This window comes from Quercus suber, unplaced genomic scaffold (genome assembly GCF_002906115.3).
Source record: "Quercus suber isolate HL8 unplaced genomic scaffold, Cork oak 2.0 scaffold_192, whole genome shotgun sequence".
NCBI lineage: Eukaryota > Viridiplantae > Streptophyta > Magnoliopsida > Fagales > Fagaceae > Quercus > Quercus suber.
In genome coordinates this window covers 234,810-253,183 of record NW_027069650.1, presented here as the reverse complement: position 1 = coordinate 253,183, position 18,374 = coordinate 234,810, and the positions used below count along the sequence as shown (strand labels likewise).

Genomic DNA, 18,374 nt, shown 5'->3' with positions numbered 1-18,374 from the left:
GGTTCAATGTCCAACGACATTACCATGTCTCCATCCCCATCTACCACTACACCACCTTCTCCTCCTATGCCTATTCTTGCCCTACGACACACTAGGAAATCCACCAGGATTCACAAAGCACTTGCCTATCTGCAAGACTATGCTCGCAATTCAGCGACAGTATCTCACACTCCAGGTTCACCTTATGATATAGCAGACTTCTTGACATATTCTCATCTCAACCCTCCATATCAGTCTTATCTTATGGCTGTTAGTGCTAGTCATCAAGAACTTGAAGCTGTTCAAAATCCTGTCTGGAGGGAGGCAATGGATAAGGAGATACAGACCTTAGAAAAGACTGGCACTTGGGTTTTTACTCCTCTCCATGCTAGTAAGAAACTCATTGGTTGTAAATGAGTGTACAAGGTGAAATTAAGTCCTGATGGCAGTGTTGAAAGGTATAAGGCAAGGTTAGTTGGCAAAAGGTTATACACAAAGAGAAGGGTTTGATTTCTTGGAAACCTTCTCCCCTGTTGCAAAGACTGTATCTGTTAGAGTTTTGATTGCATTAGCCTCTGCCAAAGGCTAGCCTCTACATCAGCTTGATATAAATAATTCTTTTCTTCATGGATACCTTGAAGAAGAGGTTTACATGAGCTTACCACCTAGTTTTCACAATAAGAGGGAGCCTTCAACTTCAACTTCTTCTACTCCTTTGGTTTGCAAGCTTGTTAAATCACTCTATGGTTTGAAGCAGGCATCTAGGCAGTGGAATGCTAAGTTGTCTGCTACCATCTTACAGCTTGGTTTTACAAAATCACAAGCTGATCATTCATTGTTTGTTCACTCTAATGGAGACTTGTTCACTGCTTTGTTAGTGTATGTAGATGATATGATCATTACATGGAATGATCAATTCTGTGTTGCTTCAATGAAGCCAGTTTTGGACTAGAAATTTGGAATCAAGGATCTTGGTTCCCTTAAATACTTCCTGGGTTTAGAAATTGCAAGAAGTAATAAGGGTATTAGTTTAAACCAAAGAAAGTATGCTCTTGAGGTGCTCAAAGAAGCAGGGATGATTGGCTGCAAGCCTGCCAAAACTCCTATGGAACAGCAATTGAAACTATCAAAGGGCGATGGAGAATTGCTTAAGGATTCAGGTCAATATAGGAGGTTGATAGGGAAGTTAATGTACCTTACTCTTAGTAGACCAGATATTACTTATGTTGTTCATAGACTCAGCTAGTTTTTATCACAACTTAGAGTGCCACACATGAAGGTAGCTACTAGGATTGCAATACATCAAAGGAACACCAGGACAAGGGGTGTTCTTCCCTATGGACATAGATTTGTAGTTTAAAGCCTATTGTGATGCAAATTGGGCAAGCTGCCCTGATACCAAGAAATCACTCACTAGTTATTGTGTTTTTCTAGGTAATGCTTTGGTTTCTTGAAGATCAAAGAAATAAAATGTGGTGTTAAGATCTTTTGCAAAAGTAGAATACAGATCAATGGCCTCAACCACATGTGAGGTAACTTGGTTCTTGTACTTGCTGAAGGATCTTCATGTCTCACATGACAAGCCAGTCACCAGGCTGCTCTACAGATATCTACCAATCCAGTCTTCCATGAAAGATCCAAGCATATTGAGGCAAATTGCCATATTGTGAGGAATAGAGTTCTGGATGGAATAATCAAAACTTTCCATGTGACATCTAGAGATCAATTGGCAGACATCTTTACTAAAGCTCTTGGAGTGGACAATTTTCTAAGATTGCTTAAAAGGTTAGGCATCATCAACATTTTTGCTCAAAATATCCAATATCCTGAGTACCCAACACAAAATCAAGAAGCAAGAGCTTTGCTCTTGAGGATGAATGTTGTAAATAAGAAGGAATGTACTCAGGACAAGAGCAAATATAGAAACAGAATTGAAGAAGGCAGCTGTGATCAAGCAATCAAAACCCAAAGAGAGGGGGCTAGCACTGAGTTAATGGACCTGATTGAAGCAGTTCCTTACCATGAACAATTCATTCACTCCTTTGAAGAAGCAATGCCACGTGGATAGCAGAGGCCGTTACAGGTTTTGATCAATAAACACGTGGTCAAATAGATAGGATATTTTGTAACAGATTTTCCTTCCAAATAGGGAGTTAGTTACTTTCTTCACTTGTTTAGATTGTATATATAGGAGTAGTTATGTGTTTTTTTCATTCATTGGATTCTTTTCATCAATCAATAATATCAGTGTTCTATTTAGAGAGAGAGTTCTAGAAATTTAAAGAGTTTGAAGTAGAAGCTGGAAAGGAAAAACTCAAATTCATTCAATCCAATATTAGCTCGGTGGATAACATGTTGTTAGAAAGGAAATTCAGTGAGGATTTGGAGGATTTACTAAGGAAAGTAGAGATTATATGGGGCCAAAATGCAGATGGGACCAAATGGAACCCCAGCAGCTTTCTTCCAATCTTTCTAGAGTTTTACTGGTATAAGCATGCTCAAACAAATTCAAGACTACAAATGAAGGAGATTGGTCAAGTGCAAATGTGGAAGATTACTCTAAACCCAAACGAGAAATCCTATTGTTGGTGGAGGGCAAAAGGAAGAAACAGGCAAACCAAGGGGGAAAAGATTTTCTGCAAGATTGATTGGGAAACAAATTATTTGTAGGATGCTATAGCAGAGTATTTGGTAGCAAGCTTCAAGAATCATAGCACTCAAAGAAGCTTTGAAGAAAGGAGCTGAGATAGGTTACAGAAATCTGATTATGTTGACACACAGAACAATTTAAAGAATGCTGCATAGATGAGGGAAGCGGTTGTGAGGCTGCTGTTAAGCCACATTACCAGTCAGTAATCACCAATAGAGCATAGATGTGGATGAAATTAGTTGAAACTGTAAGAACTAAAATTTGTAGCTAGTGCAACTTGAAGCTTAGCATAGGGATTCATCATCTTGGATTGATAATGTCTAAAGCTTGCTGATGCTTGGCTGGAACTGGAAATCAAGGGTACTATGTGAAGTAACCACTAAGTGAATTTGTTGTTTGATGGGTCTTAGGTGGATCATCTGTTGCATATTGGGTGTAAACGGATTGTTGAAGATGGTTTTATCACATCAATTTGGGAAATAGTTCAGCTTTTTGCCTCTCCTTGGGATTTGTTTTCTATAAATGCAAAGGCATTTTTTTATCTTGTTAGTTTAGATATTGGAAGGGTTCTGCTTCCTCTAGGGATATGATACTTGGGATTGGTGCTCATTGGACTACCATTTAGTCTTCCTTGAGTGGGGGTAAAAGCAATAATATCATGGATTAATGGCAAAAAACATGTCAGTTTTTTCTTACTTGTATGCCAACTTGGAGAGGTAGGTAATGGTTCTAGAGTTTGGTTGCTTTGTTTAAGCACACACTGGGAATTTGGATAGGGATTTCCTGCCAAGAGGGGTGCTATCTTGATAAAGCATTATGGTGGGACTATCATTTGCATATATATATTTTTGTCATTTTTCATGTTCTCTTTGTTATCTTCTCTTTCTTGAGCTACTCTCATCTGTTTGCTTTCTCATGTTGACATTTAAATCTTTGAAATTCTTTATTTATTTTTGCTCATGAGCACTAATATGCTTGACTGAATTTTGCAGGGGTCTATGAGATATCTTCGGAAGAGTTACTTGATAGATAGAGGACATCATGAGTGTGCTTTTTAATTTGTAGGCATACCTTTCTTTCACAAGTATATTCTCTATGCTTTCTTCAAAGATTTCATAAATTCATTCTCTTTTATGAGACTTGACACTAACATATATTCAAATTGTTGTTAAATAATGTAATGGATCTTGATCAAGAAATCTTATCATAATGTGCTTGTGGCTGAAACATGAAAATGAACTGCAAGTTAGAAATCATGAATTAGAATATGTTTAAAGATTTATCTAGGAAAAAACATTACCATTTGAAGAATTTGACAAACTAGGCATTAACGAATATTGTAGTCAATATGCTGAAGAACACTATTAATGGAAGAGATGCCTTAGAGACTTTCAAGCTCAACACAGATTGATTTGGACTCCAGCACTTGACCATGAATTTTTTTATCATAAGTTCATAACTGATTAATTGACATAGGTGATCAATACAGATGTTTTTCCAGAAAAATAGATTTTACCTTGTGGGTAATGTAAACACATTTTACAAAGTGTTCTTGGTTCTTATTCTTGTGACAGGGAGATAAAATATGGGATAAGCAAAGCTTTACTGTGCATAGTACCCAACTTCCAACTCAAACCAAAGCCCAAAATTTGTTCAAAAGGGTAAAGCTAGTTGGGCAATACACTTGGTAGCCACCGAAATATATTTTGCGCGTGGCGGCCGAGGTCCACTTTTAGTGCTTTGGGCCTCTGGTAGTGGGCTTTAGGTCTTTCATTGAGTGGAAGACAAAAATAGGGTATTCCGGCTATTGCTATTGACACCTACCACTAAGGGCAATTTTGGAATAAAATTTATTTACAAAATATTTGGGCCTGACTAATCCAATTAAATTCAAATTCTTAAATAAATATAATCGATTTTATAAAACTTGGACTAATTTTTGTTACAAATGCCTTAGCTTTCAATTTTGTAAGATTTGGGTCAAAAAAAAAAAAATTAATAGTTATCAATCTTATACTAATAAAATTTCTATCTTCACTTCAAATTTCTCAATGGCATAGGCCACCCCAAAGCAATAGAGGATGAAATTAAAGGCATTATTATAAAGGTATTATCCACGTCGAATATAACAACTTTGTCCTCCTTGGAACTATTTTGAAGTGGAAATTGCAGGTTTGGGAGGGAGAGGAGTCTTTGGGCATTGCTTAATTGGCTTCATTATGGGTTGCATGCTATGAGAGATAAAGCAATAGAAGATTACAATTTCAAATACATTATTAAAGTCTTTTATTTTTTAATCTTGAAATGGTCTTTATCTTTATCCATAGATAATGAGTTTCTGATGTACTAGGTGTATCCAGTCCCTATTTATATACATTATTTTTGTACTAGCTTAATTGATATTGTTTTTGCATATCAAAGAGGACATTTGGAATGGTCCTGTTGCCTCCTCAATATTTTGACAAGGTTGTTCGATTCCATTGGTTAGTTTTACAAAAATAATAAATAAATAAAAATTGAGAATGGAAAATAAGTAAACCTATTAAAATTGGACTTGGACCTATTAACCCACTTGAACATAGAATTAGAAAAATAGGCACAGGTAGATGATTTTTATAATAAAAGAATGAACCCGATATAAACTAGTGAAAAAATGTGTCAACTCGTACTTGGGTTAGTAGAATGATAGATTGGGTCATGTTGACCCATTTTCTTTTCATTTTTTTCTTTTCTTTTTTTTGCATTTCATTTTGAATATAATTTTTTGTAAAAAAAAAAAAAAAAAAAACTCTCATCATCTTTAATTTGAATTTTTAGACTTATTAACTTGCTTGAACATAGAATTACAAAAAAAAAAAAAAAAAAAAAAATGCACAAATAGATGATTTTATAATAAAAGGATCGAACTTATAAACTCGTGAAAAAATGTGTCAACTCATACTTGGGCCAGTAGAATGATAGGTTGGGTCATGTTTGCCCATTTTCTTTTTTCTTTTCTTTTTTTTTTTTTTCATTTCATTCTGAATATAATTTTTTTTGTAAAACAAAAACTCTCATCATCTTCAATCTGAATTTTAAGGAGAAATTTAATCTATCTATAGAAAAATTATAGATATAAAATTTAATGTTTAGCCCTTTTGCATTGTATACTAAATTTTATGACACAATTCTATATTATACATTAAAAAACTTATGACATTACCCTCTAAGTTGAGGTGAAATTATTAAATATGAAAATATTTTCAACATTGAATCTACTATTATCATTGTGTAGTATTTCTTAGGTTTAGATATTGTCTTATAATAGGATATTGGGTCACTTGAAATCTATGTCATAAATTTGCTAAGACCATAATTTTAAAAACAACTTACCTATATGGCAAACTGTGAGTGATAGAGTAAAAATGGTGAATCCATGTGAATTTACAACTCCACCACTCAAAACTCATCGTGTGGACAAGTTGTGGTAAAATTTTATTTTATTTTTTTGATGAGCAAGTTGTGGTAAAGTTATGTTAAAAGTTGTGGCATATGATGTTTCTACTACTTTTAGTTAATAGAATCCACATTGAGGGAGTGGCATGAAAAGATTAAAATATTTACACTTTTACTCTTCTTAAAATCCAGAATTTTATTTGAAATCACCTAAATTATATGGAATTATGTAGTTTATCAAGTTCTTAAATGAAGGGTAGCCATTTGACATAAAGACAACGTGGGTATTTGGTCATGACCATGATTTTTAAGACCAAATTTTTGTTATATTGTACAAGATTTTTCATTATTCCACCAGCTTCACGGTTGATCTCTCGTGTATTACATTTGTTCTCAGTGTCTGAAATCTGAAGCAGCATCCTATTCCTTTACCTCTTTTTGAGAAAAGATAACCGCGACTTCTCTTTTAAGTACAATCGAACAAAACTTTTATTGCAAAAGAGCTTATGCCAAACTTAATAATAAAAAAAGTGTAACATGCTTTCTCCTTTCTTTAGGAAATGCTGCTGTAAACCATGCCCGTTGGTAGTAGTGGTGTGGATTATGGAGTAAAAAAATTATCATATAAGGACTCAAATTAAAATGTGATAGATTAGATATAAATGAAATATTTTACAAATCAACAGATACTGAACAAAAAGCGTTTATCAGTCTTAATAAATATGTGCTAAGATGTATCGTTAATCAATTATTATGATGCTACTCAGTAGGTATAAAAGGAAATAAATTTTTTTTGAAATTACTAAATTAAATATCTCCAATTAAACTTGTAATTAACACTCAATTGGCACCTCTTGGTGTTTTGAATTGAAATGTCTACAATCCAAGTTTATCTCCCCCATTATAACTATTAAATTTATCAAAAAAACAGAGTATCAAATATGTATATAAAGTGTTTAGCAATTTTCTTTATGTAAACAACTAAATTATTTATAATAAAACTTGTCCTTGGAGATCCTTAAGATGTTCTTAGAAAAATGAAGTTTCATAAAGTGTATATCCATAGGTGTTATATTTTATAAATTGCAACATCTTTATTTTAAATAAAATATTAATAGTTCTTAACTTGCACATGCTTAAATTATAAAAGTTAAATTAAAATATGGATAAATAATAGCAAAACATCCAAATTCTTGGTAAAATTAATTGCATTGAATTAATTATCCTTAGTAAAGATAAAATATAACATTGTTTATATTTTATTTGTCAATGCAATCATGTGTTTAAATTTAATCAAGGAACTCCACGTACTATGCCTAAGTTTTTTTCTCATAAAAAGACGTCAAACATAGTTGTGGCTGATTTCAAAATTTGACCCCTTTTTTAATATTTTTCTCCAATTGGCTTCTTTTCTTAATTGATGAGGCTTCTCCACGTCTTGTCGGTCTCCGAGTTTGAGTTAGGTTCAACCCACTTAAGTTAGAGTCTATCCATAATCCATATCCCTTAGATAAAACCCATTAGCATGTAAAGCTTTTTTATACCTATAAAACAAAGATAATTCATAATCAGTTACGAAAGAACATAAAAGTAAAACTAAATATGCAAATATGAGTGTACTTTATTTTATATATTTTTTGCACATTAGTGGCATGGCCACCTGGTCCCTTAGCCACTGGTCTAGAGGAGGAAACATAACAAATAAAAGTGTACGTATATTAAATATTAATAACAACCAGCCGGCTGCATAAAAATGAAGGTACAACCATTAGTTTATGAAAAAGTTTAAGAAAATACACACTTTGTCATAACTTGTATATGCATTAAGCGGTGATTGGATGAACATTCACAAAAATATTCTAACATAGAGTAGATACTTTTCACTGGTACCAATGATGAAACCCATATGTAAGTGTTATAATCCAATTTTAAGTTGATATATGTGTCAATTGTGGCAAAATGTATGACTCTCTAAACAAATTGTTAGTTTATTGGAAAAGTGCACAATTTCAAATTCGTAAATCAAATAATAAGCTTGTTTTGTAAAAGGTGAGAAAATAGCTTTCTTCGTTCTCATGCACAGCTTCAACAAACTTGAGTCGTTAAAGAAGTTATTAGTGCACAAAAGTGTGTGCATTTGATTCCAGACTTGGTATATGAATAAAGTTAAGACTAAATGCTTCAAGCTAACGTTTCCATGTTAACTTGGCCTATATAAAGCTTAGTATTTGATCAATAGGTTAATCATACCAATAAATTACCTTGTTTTTGTAAACACTTACCAAGGCCGGAATGGAGCACGTAATTTCCATGGAGGAGTTCCATTCGAGAAAAGTTGAAAGAAAAGAAGCTGGTGAATCAAGCAGAGACAATGATCAACCTGTCATTGTCGCTGGAGACACCCATACGCTGACTATTACAATCCAAGAGAGAGGCAGTACCAGTTCCAAGGAAGAGAAGTTTAAGAAATTAAAGCAGGCGCAAGCCAAAGTGCAACTAGGAACAACACCAAAGATACGTGAGGTTGTGCTAATGCATTATAATAAAAGTAAAATAGTCCTTTTATTAATTTAGTCCTATTCATGTTTCTTAGAAAAAAAAAAAAAAAAAAGGTCCTATTCGGCTATTCATTTCATAATTTTGTTATCACAAAATTTTCTACGAAGTTTTATATCCCATTAAGTCAGAGTAGTTGTTACAAAATATTTATTTCCATGATTTATTTCTCCATTCTCTAGTGATTTAATTCATTATTTGTAACTAAGTATTTTAAGTATATATAAAAAATTCTATACATTTTTATGATGCATATATACATAGTAGGGCTATCCGGTCGGTCCGAGTTGGGTTTGTGCCTAACCTGAAACCAGCTTGACTCTGTCGGGGTGGCAGACGGGAGAGCCTACCGTCGACCAAAACAATGATCAGATTGGTTCGGGTTGAGTTGGTTTTAGTTGAAACTGAGAAGGCGGCAACGCTAGAAGGGATCTCATCAGAATCTTCAAATCTCCGACAAGATTGCTAGATCTCAGCAAGATCTAGGCGGAGATCACGAGATCTTGGCTAGATCTCGTCGAAGATCACGTGATCTACACAAGATCTAGGCAGAGATCGTTGTATTTTCTCCAAATCTAGGCCAAACATTTGGTAGAAATGGAGGATTCTAACGAGTGTTCTAAGATTTTTGCATGGAGGGACTATCGGGTCGGTTTAAATCGGGTTTTAGAGGGAACACCTGACACTCGACCTACTCCCATTGGGTTTTGAAGGAGATCACATGCTATTGACCGCCATAGGTGTCGGTTCAGGCGATGGTAGGTTTTGGTTTCAGGGGAGTGGAGTGAGTGGGTTGGGTGACCAAATCTGCTGTACACCCCCAATACAATGGATTGGCTCTAGGTTTAGCCATTTAGGTCACTTAGGTCCTTGCCTAAGACTCCCATTAGATAAAAGCTCCAAAATTGTGAGTAAAGTCAAATAATCATTAATTGATGATTAATTTCCTCTAACAGCTAGAGGTTTTAATTTTTGTAACACAATCTCCCATAGGTTACATTTTTTTTTTTTTAAAAGTAAAATTCTTCATTTATTTTATTAAATTTTATGCCTCATTTATGATATTGGATTATCTATATGAAATTGATGTTGATTTAGTTAGTATTAGTTATGTTTTGAATTCATTTTTATTTAGCACAAGATAAAGCCATTGAATCATTATATTGTTAAGTGAAAGAATAGTGCATTCATAAATTAGATTCTATTTTTATATGTTTTAACGTTTATCTTATCCTTATTACATTATAATTTTATATTGAGTTAGTATTTATTTAACTTTTAAATATTTTTTTAATTATAATTGTTTGCTAAAACTATCAAGGGTAAATTACAAACTTAGTCTCTATCCTTTACACCATATCTTAATTTAGTCCTTAACATTTCAATTATGTCAATTTAATCTCCATCTTTTTCAGGATTGTGTCAATTTAGTCCCTATTTTTATTTCTTGGATGAAAAAAGCTGATGTATCAAACGGAACAATAAAAAATTATTTTCTATGCCACATCATCTGCTAATTATACCTCCACATCAAATTAAAAAATAAATAAATAAATAAATTTAGAGACATCATCATCAAAATCCCTAAAATCATTAGCTCATCTATCTCTTCTTTCTCTCTCTTGCTGGTGGTAGAAGATCTTCCTCCTAGCAAAGAACCTTGCTACCGCAACAACCATGCTAAGAGTAGACTCTTCCTTCATTGTTTCTAAGAAAGGAGTGTAATTTTCTAGTGCTAGATTAACAACACATCCTATAGCTATAGAATTCACAAGTGCACCTACTCCATAAACCCACTTCAATCTCAAAATTGAGACTCCAATTAACTAGAAGAAACTAGCCAATTCTCATAAGCATTTAGAAAACTAACCAAGAAGAATATTAAAAGAAGAACCAATTCTGATAAGCTTATTTAATTCTCTCTGTGTTGTACCACCATCAAACAAAACCAGTAGAACCAAAGACCCAAAACCACCAAGAATCCCACATCACAACACGATGACACCACCAAATACCCAGCCAACCGCCATTTAGTCAAACCAAAGACCCATCCAACCACCATAGCATGGCATCATCAGAGATAACAACAACAACAACAACAACAAAATAAAATAAAATACTCTCCTAAACCACCACAATGACACCACCAAAGACAATAAAACCCAAACAAAACTATATCAATCACCTAAATCCAATGTCAAACCCATATTTCATTCACATGGGTTGACGAAGACCCATTTGCTGGGCAAAGCTCCAATTCACTCTACAAGGCATAGGAAAGTGAAGGTTTCGAGATTGAGCTAAGCGACGGTGCCAAGAACAATCTAAGCAACGATAGAGGTTTTGTGGTGGTGGTGGTTCAAGAGAGAGTTTGTTTCTTCTTCTTTTTCTTTCTTTTTTGGGGGGGTTGTGGGTGTTTGGCCTGTTGTGGCAAGGAATATGTTTCTCAGTGGTGGAGATGAAGACAAGTTAATGATTTTAGGAATTTTGGTGTGTACATGTCTAAATTTTAATTTAATTTTTTTTATTATAAAAAAACAACATGGCGGTATAATTGGAAGATGATATGACGCAGAAAATAATGTTTTATTGTTTCATTTCACATGTTAGCTTTTTCTATCCAAGTAATAACGGTATGGACTAAATTGACATGACACTGAAAATGTTGGAGACCAAATTGATACAATTGAAATATTAGGAATCAAATTGAGATATGGTGTAAAGAATAGGGACCAACTTTATAATTTACCCAACTATCAATTTAGAGAGAGAGTAAGAGTAAGAGATGATTTGAAATATATATATATATATATATTTTTTAAATCAATGTAAAAAGTTAGATGAAAATCTCATACATGAGAAATAAATACATTAAAAATATATAAAATATTGAATCTATACACCAAAAAAATAACATGAAATAATCATAATGAATTAGGCATGTGATACCACAATTAATGATTATATAAAAAGACTAGATTCTTTACTAAATGTATGTATTGCTTATAAAATTTTATTGACAACACTTATTATAGTTGTTTTTATATAAAGAAGTTTTTCAAGATTAACATTGATAAAATCCTAGTTATGCTCGATTATTCATATAAGTGATTGAAAATGAGATGTTAGCATAACCTAAATTCAAGAATTTATTAGAAATTTTTGCATCCCAAAAAGCACAAAGAATTGATAATATATATATATATATTATTCAATTGATATTCAAATATAGAAAATTTCAATTTAAAATTGTTGCCTTCGGTTTCAAACTGTATCCAGTAAACCCAACATATATAAAATGTAAAAGAAATAAATGAGAATTGTTATGGTGCATAAACACATGTTAAAATTGGGTTGTATCAGTAGAATTCTATTAGGGTTAAGTCTAGGTCAGAAGTTGTTCAAAGACGGGAAACTTTTGATCATTCAAAAATTAGGTCTTATTGATCAAAAGGCTTTTGCCCATATCTTTTGCACTATAATGAATTTCTGAGCAAAACTTGTTTTTCTGTAAAGTAGATATTTAGAGCCTTAAAACAGACACATATTTGACTATAACTTAAGTGAAAAAATTGTCCCTCCAGTAAAATTGTTGTGACCTATACTCCTAATTCTACTAGAAAAAGGATTATTGCTCAATTTTAATTTTACTTTGTGCCCCTATATAAAGTATGAACAACTTGTTTCACATTTTTAGAGGCAAGAAAAGGCAATTATACCAAAGTAGAAACCTTCAAATCTTGAAGCATTCTTCCAGAGCCTATATATAGAGAGGAAAAAAAAAAAACTTCCTTGTGCTGTGAGCAAAAACAAGAAAAAGAAATGTGTGATGATCGATGATAATACCTTGTGCCTTAAACCTTTCTTTGAAACCACAGTGAGTCCATGAGGTTCATTAATGGAGAGTGCTAGAGGTTCTAGTTTGTGTAGATAAGGAGCTCATGAAGAAAATCACCATTGAAAGATTCTAGAGAGTCTTGGGGCTTGTGTGGTAAGAAGTGTTGGGTGATGGTCCAGCCCACATGTTCTTTCAAGAGCTCATTTAATGAGCATGTCTTCAAGTTTTTTATCTTTTCTTCATCATGTACATTAGTCAGCATGATTTATTGGAGTTGTTGGCCTAGGCGTGTTGCCAGTAGGGCTGTCCACGGGTCGGTCCGGGTCGGGTTTGTGCCTAACTTGGAACCGACCCGCCGGAATCGAATGGGGAAAAAATACACCCGCTGCCGACCCGCCAGAGTAAACGGATCGATTGGTTCAGACCATCAACGGGTGGCGGGCGGGTCGGTCAGAGTCCTAGATCATAGAAGACGGCGAGAAAACGGTGAAAAAACATAGATTCGGCGAAGAAACCCAGATTCCGGCGAAAAATTTCCAGAATCCAGCGATAATTTTCCAGAATCCGGCGATAATTCTCAGATTCCGGCGATATTTCCCTTAGATCCAGTGAGATTTCACCAAATCCAGCGAAAATCTCATCAAATACGATGAGATTTTCGCCGGATCTGGTGAAATCTCACCGGATCTAAGGGAAATATCGTCGGAATCTAAGAGTTTTCGCCGGATTCTGGAAAATTATCGCCAGATTCTGGAAATTTTTCACCGGGATCTGGAAACATTCAGTCGGTTCGGGTTTTTCGGGTTTTAGGGGAGGAAAACTGAAACTGACCCGCCGGAATCGGTTTCTGGTGGTGAAGATCCGCCGCCGACCCGCCAGAGCAGTCGGGTCGGCCAGATTCAAGTCAGTTTTGGTTGGTTTTTCGGGTGGATCGGGTTACCGGATCAATCTGGACAGCCCTACGTGTTGGACACGCTGAAGACAAAAGAAAAGAAAGAAGCAAAATGCAAGAGTACCATTCGGTCATGGCAGAGAAGAAAAGAGATTTGGTTGAAGTAAAGTCAAAGTAAGTGGCTTGCATTGATTGTGAGTTGATGAGAAGAGTGTGAAAGGAAGAAAAGAAGAAAAGGTGAAAGAAATAAAAGGCAAAGGCCATTTGGCCATTTGGGCAGAGAGGAAAAAAGAAGTGAAGTCCCAAAAGTGTGAGGACTGATGTGTGAGTAAGAGCAAGCAAAAGAGAAGAGAAAAATAGAGAGAGTGTGAGAAAATACACAGTGAGAAAGAGAGCAGTGAGTGAAAAGGAAAAGAGAGTTTTTCTTTACTCAAATTGTATCTCTAAGTGTTGTAATCTCTATTTAATATAGTGAAATTATTCGGAGTTTGTCTCGTGATTTTTCCCTTCAAGGAGAAAGGATTTTCACGTAAATCTTTGTATTATTTTGTGGTTGTACTTCCGTTGTACTTACTAAAATTTATTCACTGTTATGTAGAATTTTTTCCAAATTTATTCAATGTTATATAAAATTTTTCCCAACAAGAAGGCCAATGAAGCATTTGCAGAGGTTAAAATTAAGAGTCTAGTTATACATATTTTCGCAAGTCGATAGTTGTAACCGTTTTTTTATAGTAGATTTTCTAAGGGATTTGGTCTTAAATTGTTTTTCCGCTAAAGATGTTTTCATTGATTTTCTGCTTTATTATTAAATTTGTTTGTGCTTTTACTAATTTTTATTATTATTATTATTATTATTATTATTATTGTTATTATTATTGCTTTAGATTTGGTATTTTGATATTGTGATTAATAGATTTGCCTCTGTATGGAATTGATAATAAACTTGTTGAATTAATCTATTCGTTTGACTGCATAGAACACAAAGGAGTTAACCAAGATTTTTCAAGGAAAGACATATTGTGGGCAAAAAATTACTTCTTTAGTGGATGTTATATGCTAAGATTAATAAGTCACTGTACTTATTACATTGGTTGAGTCTTGAGAAATGATAAATATTTAATCTGTGATATGAAAGCCTAAAAGGAGCGAGATATTCATAGTTCTTGGTCAAGCTAGCTATATGCACACGATATTTATATCTTATTATTATAAATTATTTTATATATAGCATTTCAATGTGTTGAAAAAACATATTATTTATTGTCAATTTACTATATTTTGTGTCTGTTATTGATTATGCTAATTTATAAATTGCGGAACCATCAGGTTTTAATGCTGCGAGGTCACAAGCATTACCGAAAGTACTGTGAGCCGAGAGTGGTATCACTCGGTCCTATCCATCATGGTAAGTCTGCATATCAGCTAACAGAGGAGTACAAGCTTATGTTGGCAGACAAATTCATTGAAAAAACTGGCAGGACTGGTGAAGAATTGTATGGTATTATTGAGTATAATATCAAACAACTGAGGGGGTACTATGATGAGAAAGTGACACAGAAATATAGTGATGAGGACCTTGCTTGGATGTTGTTTGTGGACGGCTGTGCAACATTGCAGTTCATAGACTTGGTTGCTCATGAGAAGGTCAAAGATTTCAAAATTAAAAACGATCAAGTGGCCTTTGTGGCACAAGATTTGTTCTTGTTGGAGAATCAACTTCCTTATCAACTCCTCAACTATTTAATGGAAAATACTCAAAATAGTGAAGGTGGAAATAGTTTGAAGATGTCGATCCAAAGTTTCATCAATACGCACAGCATGCTAGATGAAGATACAAAACCCCCATCTGATGAAAATGCCATCCATCTTCTTGATCTTCTGCGGAAAAGACTTCTAGGTACGACTGGCAAGGAAGAACATAGTACTGAGGAGGAAAAATCTGGCGAGAAACTCCCAAGTACTGTGAATACTGTACCTAACAAGAAAGATGAAAAATCTGAGAAAAGTGTACCTAACAAAAATGGTAAAAAAGATAGTAAAGACTGGCATTCATTTCGCAATGTGCAGGAGCTAAGAGAGGTAGGAATCCATTTGAAGCCCAAAAAAAGTAGCCACTTGGGAGAGATAGATTTCAAAAGAGTATGGAATTTCTACCCGGGAATCCTTTCGATGCCTCAAATAACAGTGGATGACTCAACTGGGCCAAAGTTCTTCAACTTAATAGCCTACGAGATGTGTCCTGATTTCGAGAATGACTTTGGGATCACCTCTTACATATCCTTCCTTGATTCACTTATTGATGACCCCAAAGACGTTATTGACCTCAGGAATGCAGACATACTCCGCAACCTCCTCGGCAGCGACGAAGAAGTGGCTCTAGTCTTCAATGAGATAGGCACCGACTTGGTGCCTAACCCTGATATATATAGAAATGTCAGAGTTCAAATCCAACAGTACTACAAAATGCAGTCAATGACCTGGATATCTCAAGTCCTTCATACACATTTCAGTAGCCCCTGGACGGTCATTGCTTTCCTTGCCGCATTCTTTGTACTTGGTCTCAGTGTCGTACAAACGGTGTACTCTATCTTGGCATATTATAAAGAGTAAAAGGAAACACCACCCCTAATATAAATAACCATAACCACACTGATTCTATGTCTTTCCAGATTGTTATTCAATAAAAGTACCTGTAACAGTTCTGTACCTGTCAGGATTTCTCATGGGCCTCTCCCTCTCTGGTACCCGTCCTCTATGGCTACTTTGTGATTCCATTTGTTCACTTTCCTTTTGTCAAACTCCCTTGCTCGTTTAAATAAGTCAGTGTGGGTTTAAATAAGTCAGTGTGGACAATGTACTTGATTCTTAATTATTTGATGTAATTAATGTGTGTTTGAGATAAAAACATGATATTTATCTGCCAGAATTTTATGTGTGAGGAGAGTTGAGTATATTATTATGTAATAAAATTTGAAGATGAATGATTGATATAATATATTACCGTATTATATGATTTAGTTTTGTTGTTAAACTGTTAAAGCATGAACTTTCATATAAGGTGTATGCTTGGATATGAATTTATATGTCAATATGCATTTTTTTCATCTGTAAATTTTTGAATTAAAGACTATGTATTTGAAACCACAATTTATGTAATCCTTCTTGATTTGATATTTGCCCTACGCCTATGGACGGAAATAGGGTGAAATCATTCACAAGTTGTTACCATGTGCTACTATCAACTTCTAAGTCCATTTGTTGGAGAATTTACTCAATCCTACATGTGGTCCTCCTAACCAACACAAATAATTGTGGTTCCACTTATTGTCTGAAAACTTTGAACTCTTTAAAATCAGGTGTTGATAAAAAAAATAAAAAATAAAATAGAAACAAAATTGGTAAGAGAACCACGTTGTTAAATGCTAACCCTAGTACAGTTTGTAAATTTCTTTAAAATATTAACATTCCTTATCTATTTTCCACTCTCCTATAAGTAATTCAGTTGATTCTTGTAGCTTCAATTGCATGCTCAGAAGAATATAAACAATATGTTACACTCTAGAATTAATATAATAAAAAAGGAAAAAATTATTTTCTCTGTTTGATTTTTTGGGTAGTTCACAATTCACTCATAAAACTTTAAATTAAATTGAGCAATTTCCCCCCTTAAGTATTGGAAACTAACAAATACTCCCTTGCCGTTAAATTATCATTTAAATTCTAATGGAATCTTTTATTGCCTAGTCCTAGTAGGTTGGAAAGAGAAAGTGTTATGAGTTTTGAAGAGAAGTCCCAGTAAACAACAATAGTAACTCTAATTGTCCTCAGGTAGTGAAATTCCTTGTCATATAAGTAGTGACCTATACGAATGGTGTACAACTACCCTGTTATCTTTGCCTTGGACCCAATTTGATTTCTGAAATATTCTATTACATAATGTCTAAAATAACTCCAAATAAATATTAAAATCTCAAAAATACCCTATGCCAAAAAAAAGGTAAATTTTTGGGATAACTTCCAAAGTGTAGTGAATAGTAACATACTAAGGGAGTTGTTTGGTAGAAAGGTTTGAGTAATGTCGTTTGGGTGTGTTTGATATACGTGTGGGTGAAAAAATGTATAGAAAAGTATGCAATGTTGTTTAAAATGCTCAAAAGTGTATTCAAAGTTTCAAAGTAAGCTACCAAACATCTCCTAAATCTTGGGAGAAGGTAAAAGTTTTTTTTAAGTGAAAAACCATACGATGTACTTGGGCAATGTGTATTTGCACAAGTGTATGCAATAAACACTAACATTTTTTGTTTTAAACAAGGCGAAAAGCACATTTTAGTCCCTACATTTTAAGGTGATTTCCGTTTTGGTCCCTAAGTTTTATTTTTACCGCTTTTAGTCCCTATCCTGAAAAACGGTTCCATTTTTGTCCCTCCCGTTACATCGTAAACGGTTTTTGCTGACGTAGCAAACGGAATTGATACAAAATGATAAAATAATAGCTACAGTAAATGTTGATGATCACTGTTAGTTATTCCCGCCTTAGTAGTCACGTGTCCCTCACGTGACCATCCCTTTTTTTTGTTTTTTTTTTTTTTTGATCAGAACGTAACCCTCCCTAACCCAAATAAAACCCAAAATGACGCTATTCACACCTGAACACACATGACGGCAAGACCCATAGATTTGTGCAATCCCTAATCTCTTACCTTACCCGTTGCTCATCACAAACCATAGATTTGCACAAAAAACCCACAAATCAGCAAGCTCAAAAAATCTCAAATCGGCAAGCATAATCACAGAGCTTCAGAGTGTTTGTGCTGAGCTGCGAAGGTATTATTTCTCTCCAACTCTCTCTCTCTCTCTCGTTATGTGTCTCTCTCTCTGTGTTATGAATGCCATCTGAATCTCAGCTGTTGGGTTTTGAGAATTTGGGTATTTTGAAATGTTGTGTTTTGTTATTGCTCTGGAATTTCAATCTCTCTGATTTATCTCTCTCGTTGTGTCTCACTCTCTCTCTTCCTCTCTCC

General features: G+C 34.2%; 1 protein-coding gene across 1 annotated transcript; it reads left to right on the top strand.

Moving 5' to 3' along the window:
• The first annotated feature begins 8,316 nt into the window (after positions 1-8,316).
• On the top strand, positions 8,317-16,091 carry LOC112037178 (UPF0481 protein At3g47200). The gene is made up of 2 exons (XM_065778873.1): positions 8,317-8,590; positions 14,680-16,091. Exons 1-2 carry the CDS (start codon positions 8,357-8,359, stop codon positions 15,961-15,963), a joined length of 1,518 nt encoding a protein of 505 aa, XP_065634945.1. The 5' UTR covers positions 8,317-8,356; the 3' UTR covers positions 15,964-16,091.
• Positions 16,092-18,374: the final 2,283 nt, after the last annotated feature.

Coding starts and splice junctions, on each gene's coding strand:
- LOC112037178 (XM_065778873.1), top strand. CDS start 8,357: ATGGAGCACGTAATTTCCATGGAGGAGTTCCATTCGAGAAAAGTTGAA. Junction 8,591..14,679: donor CACCAAAGATACGTGAGGTT/GTGCTAATGCAT, acceptor CGGAACCATCAG/GTTTTAATGCTGCGAGGTCA.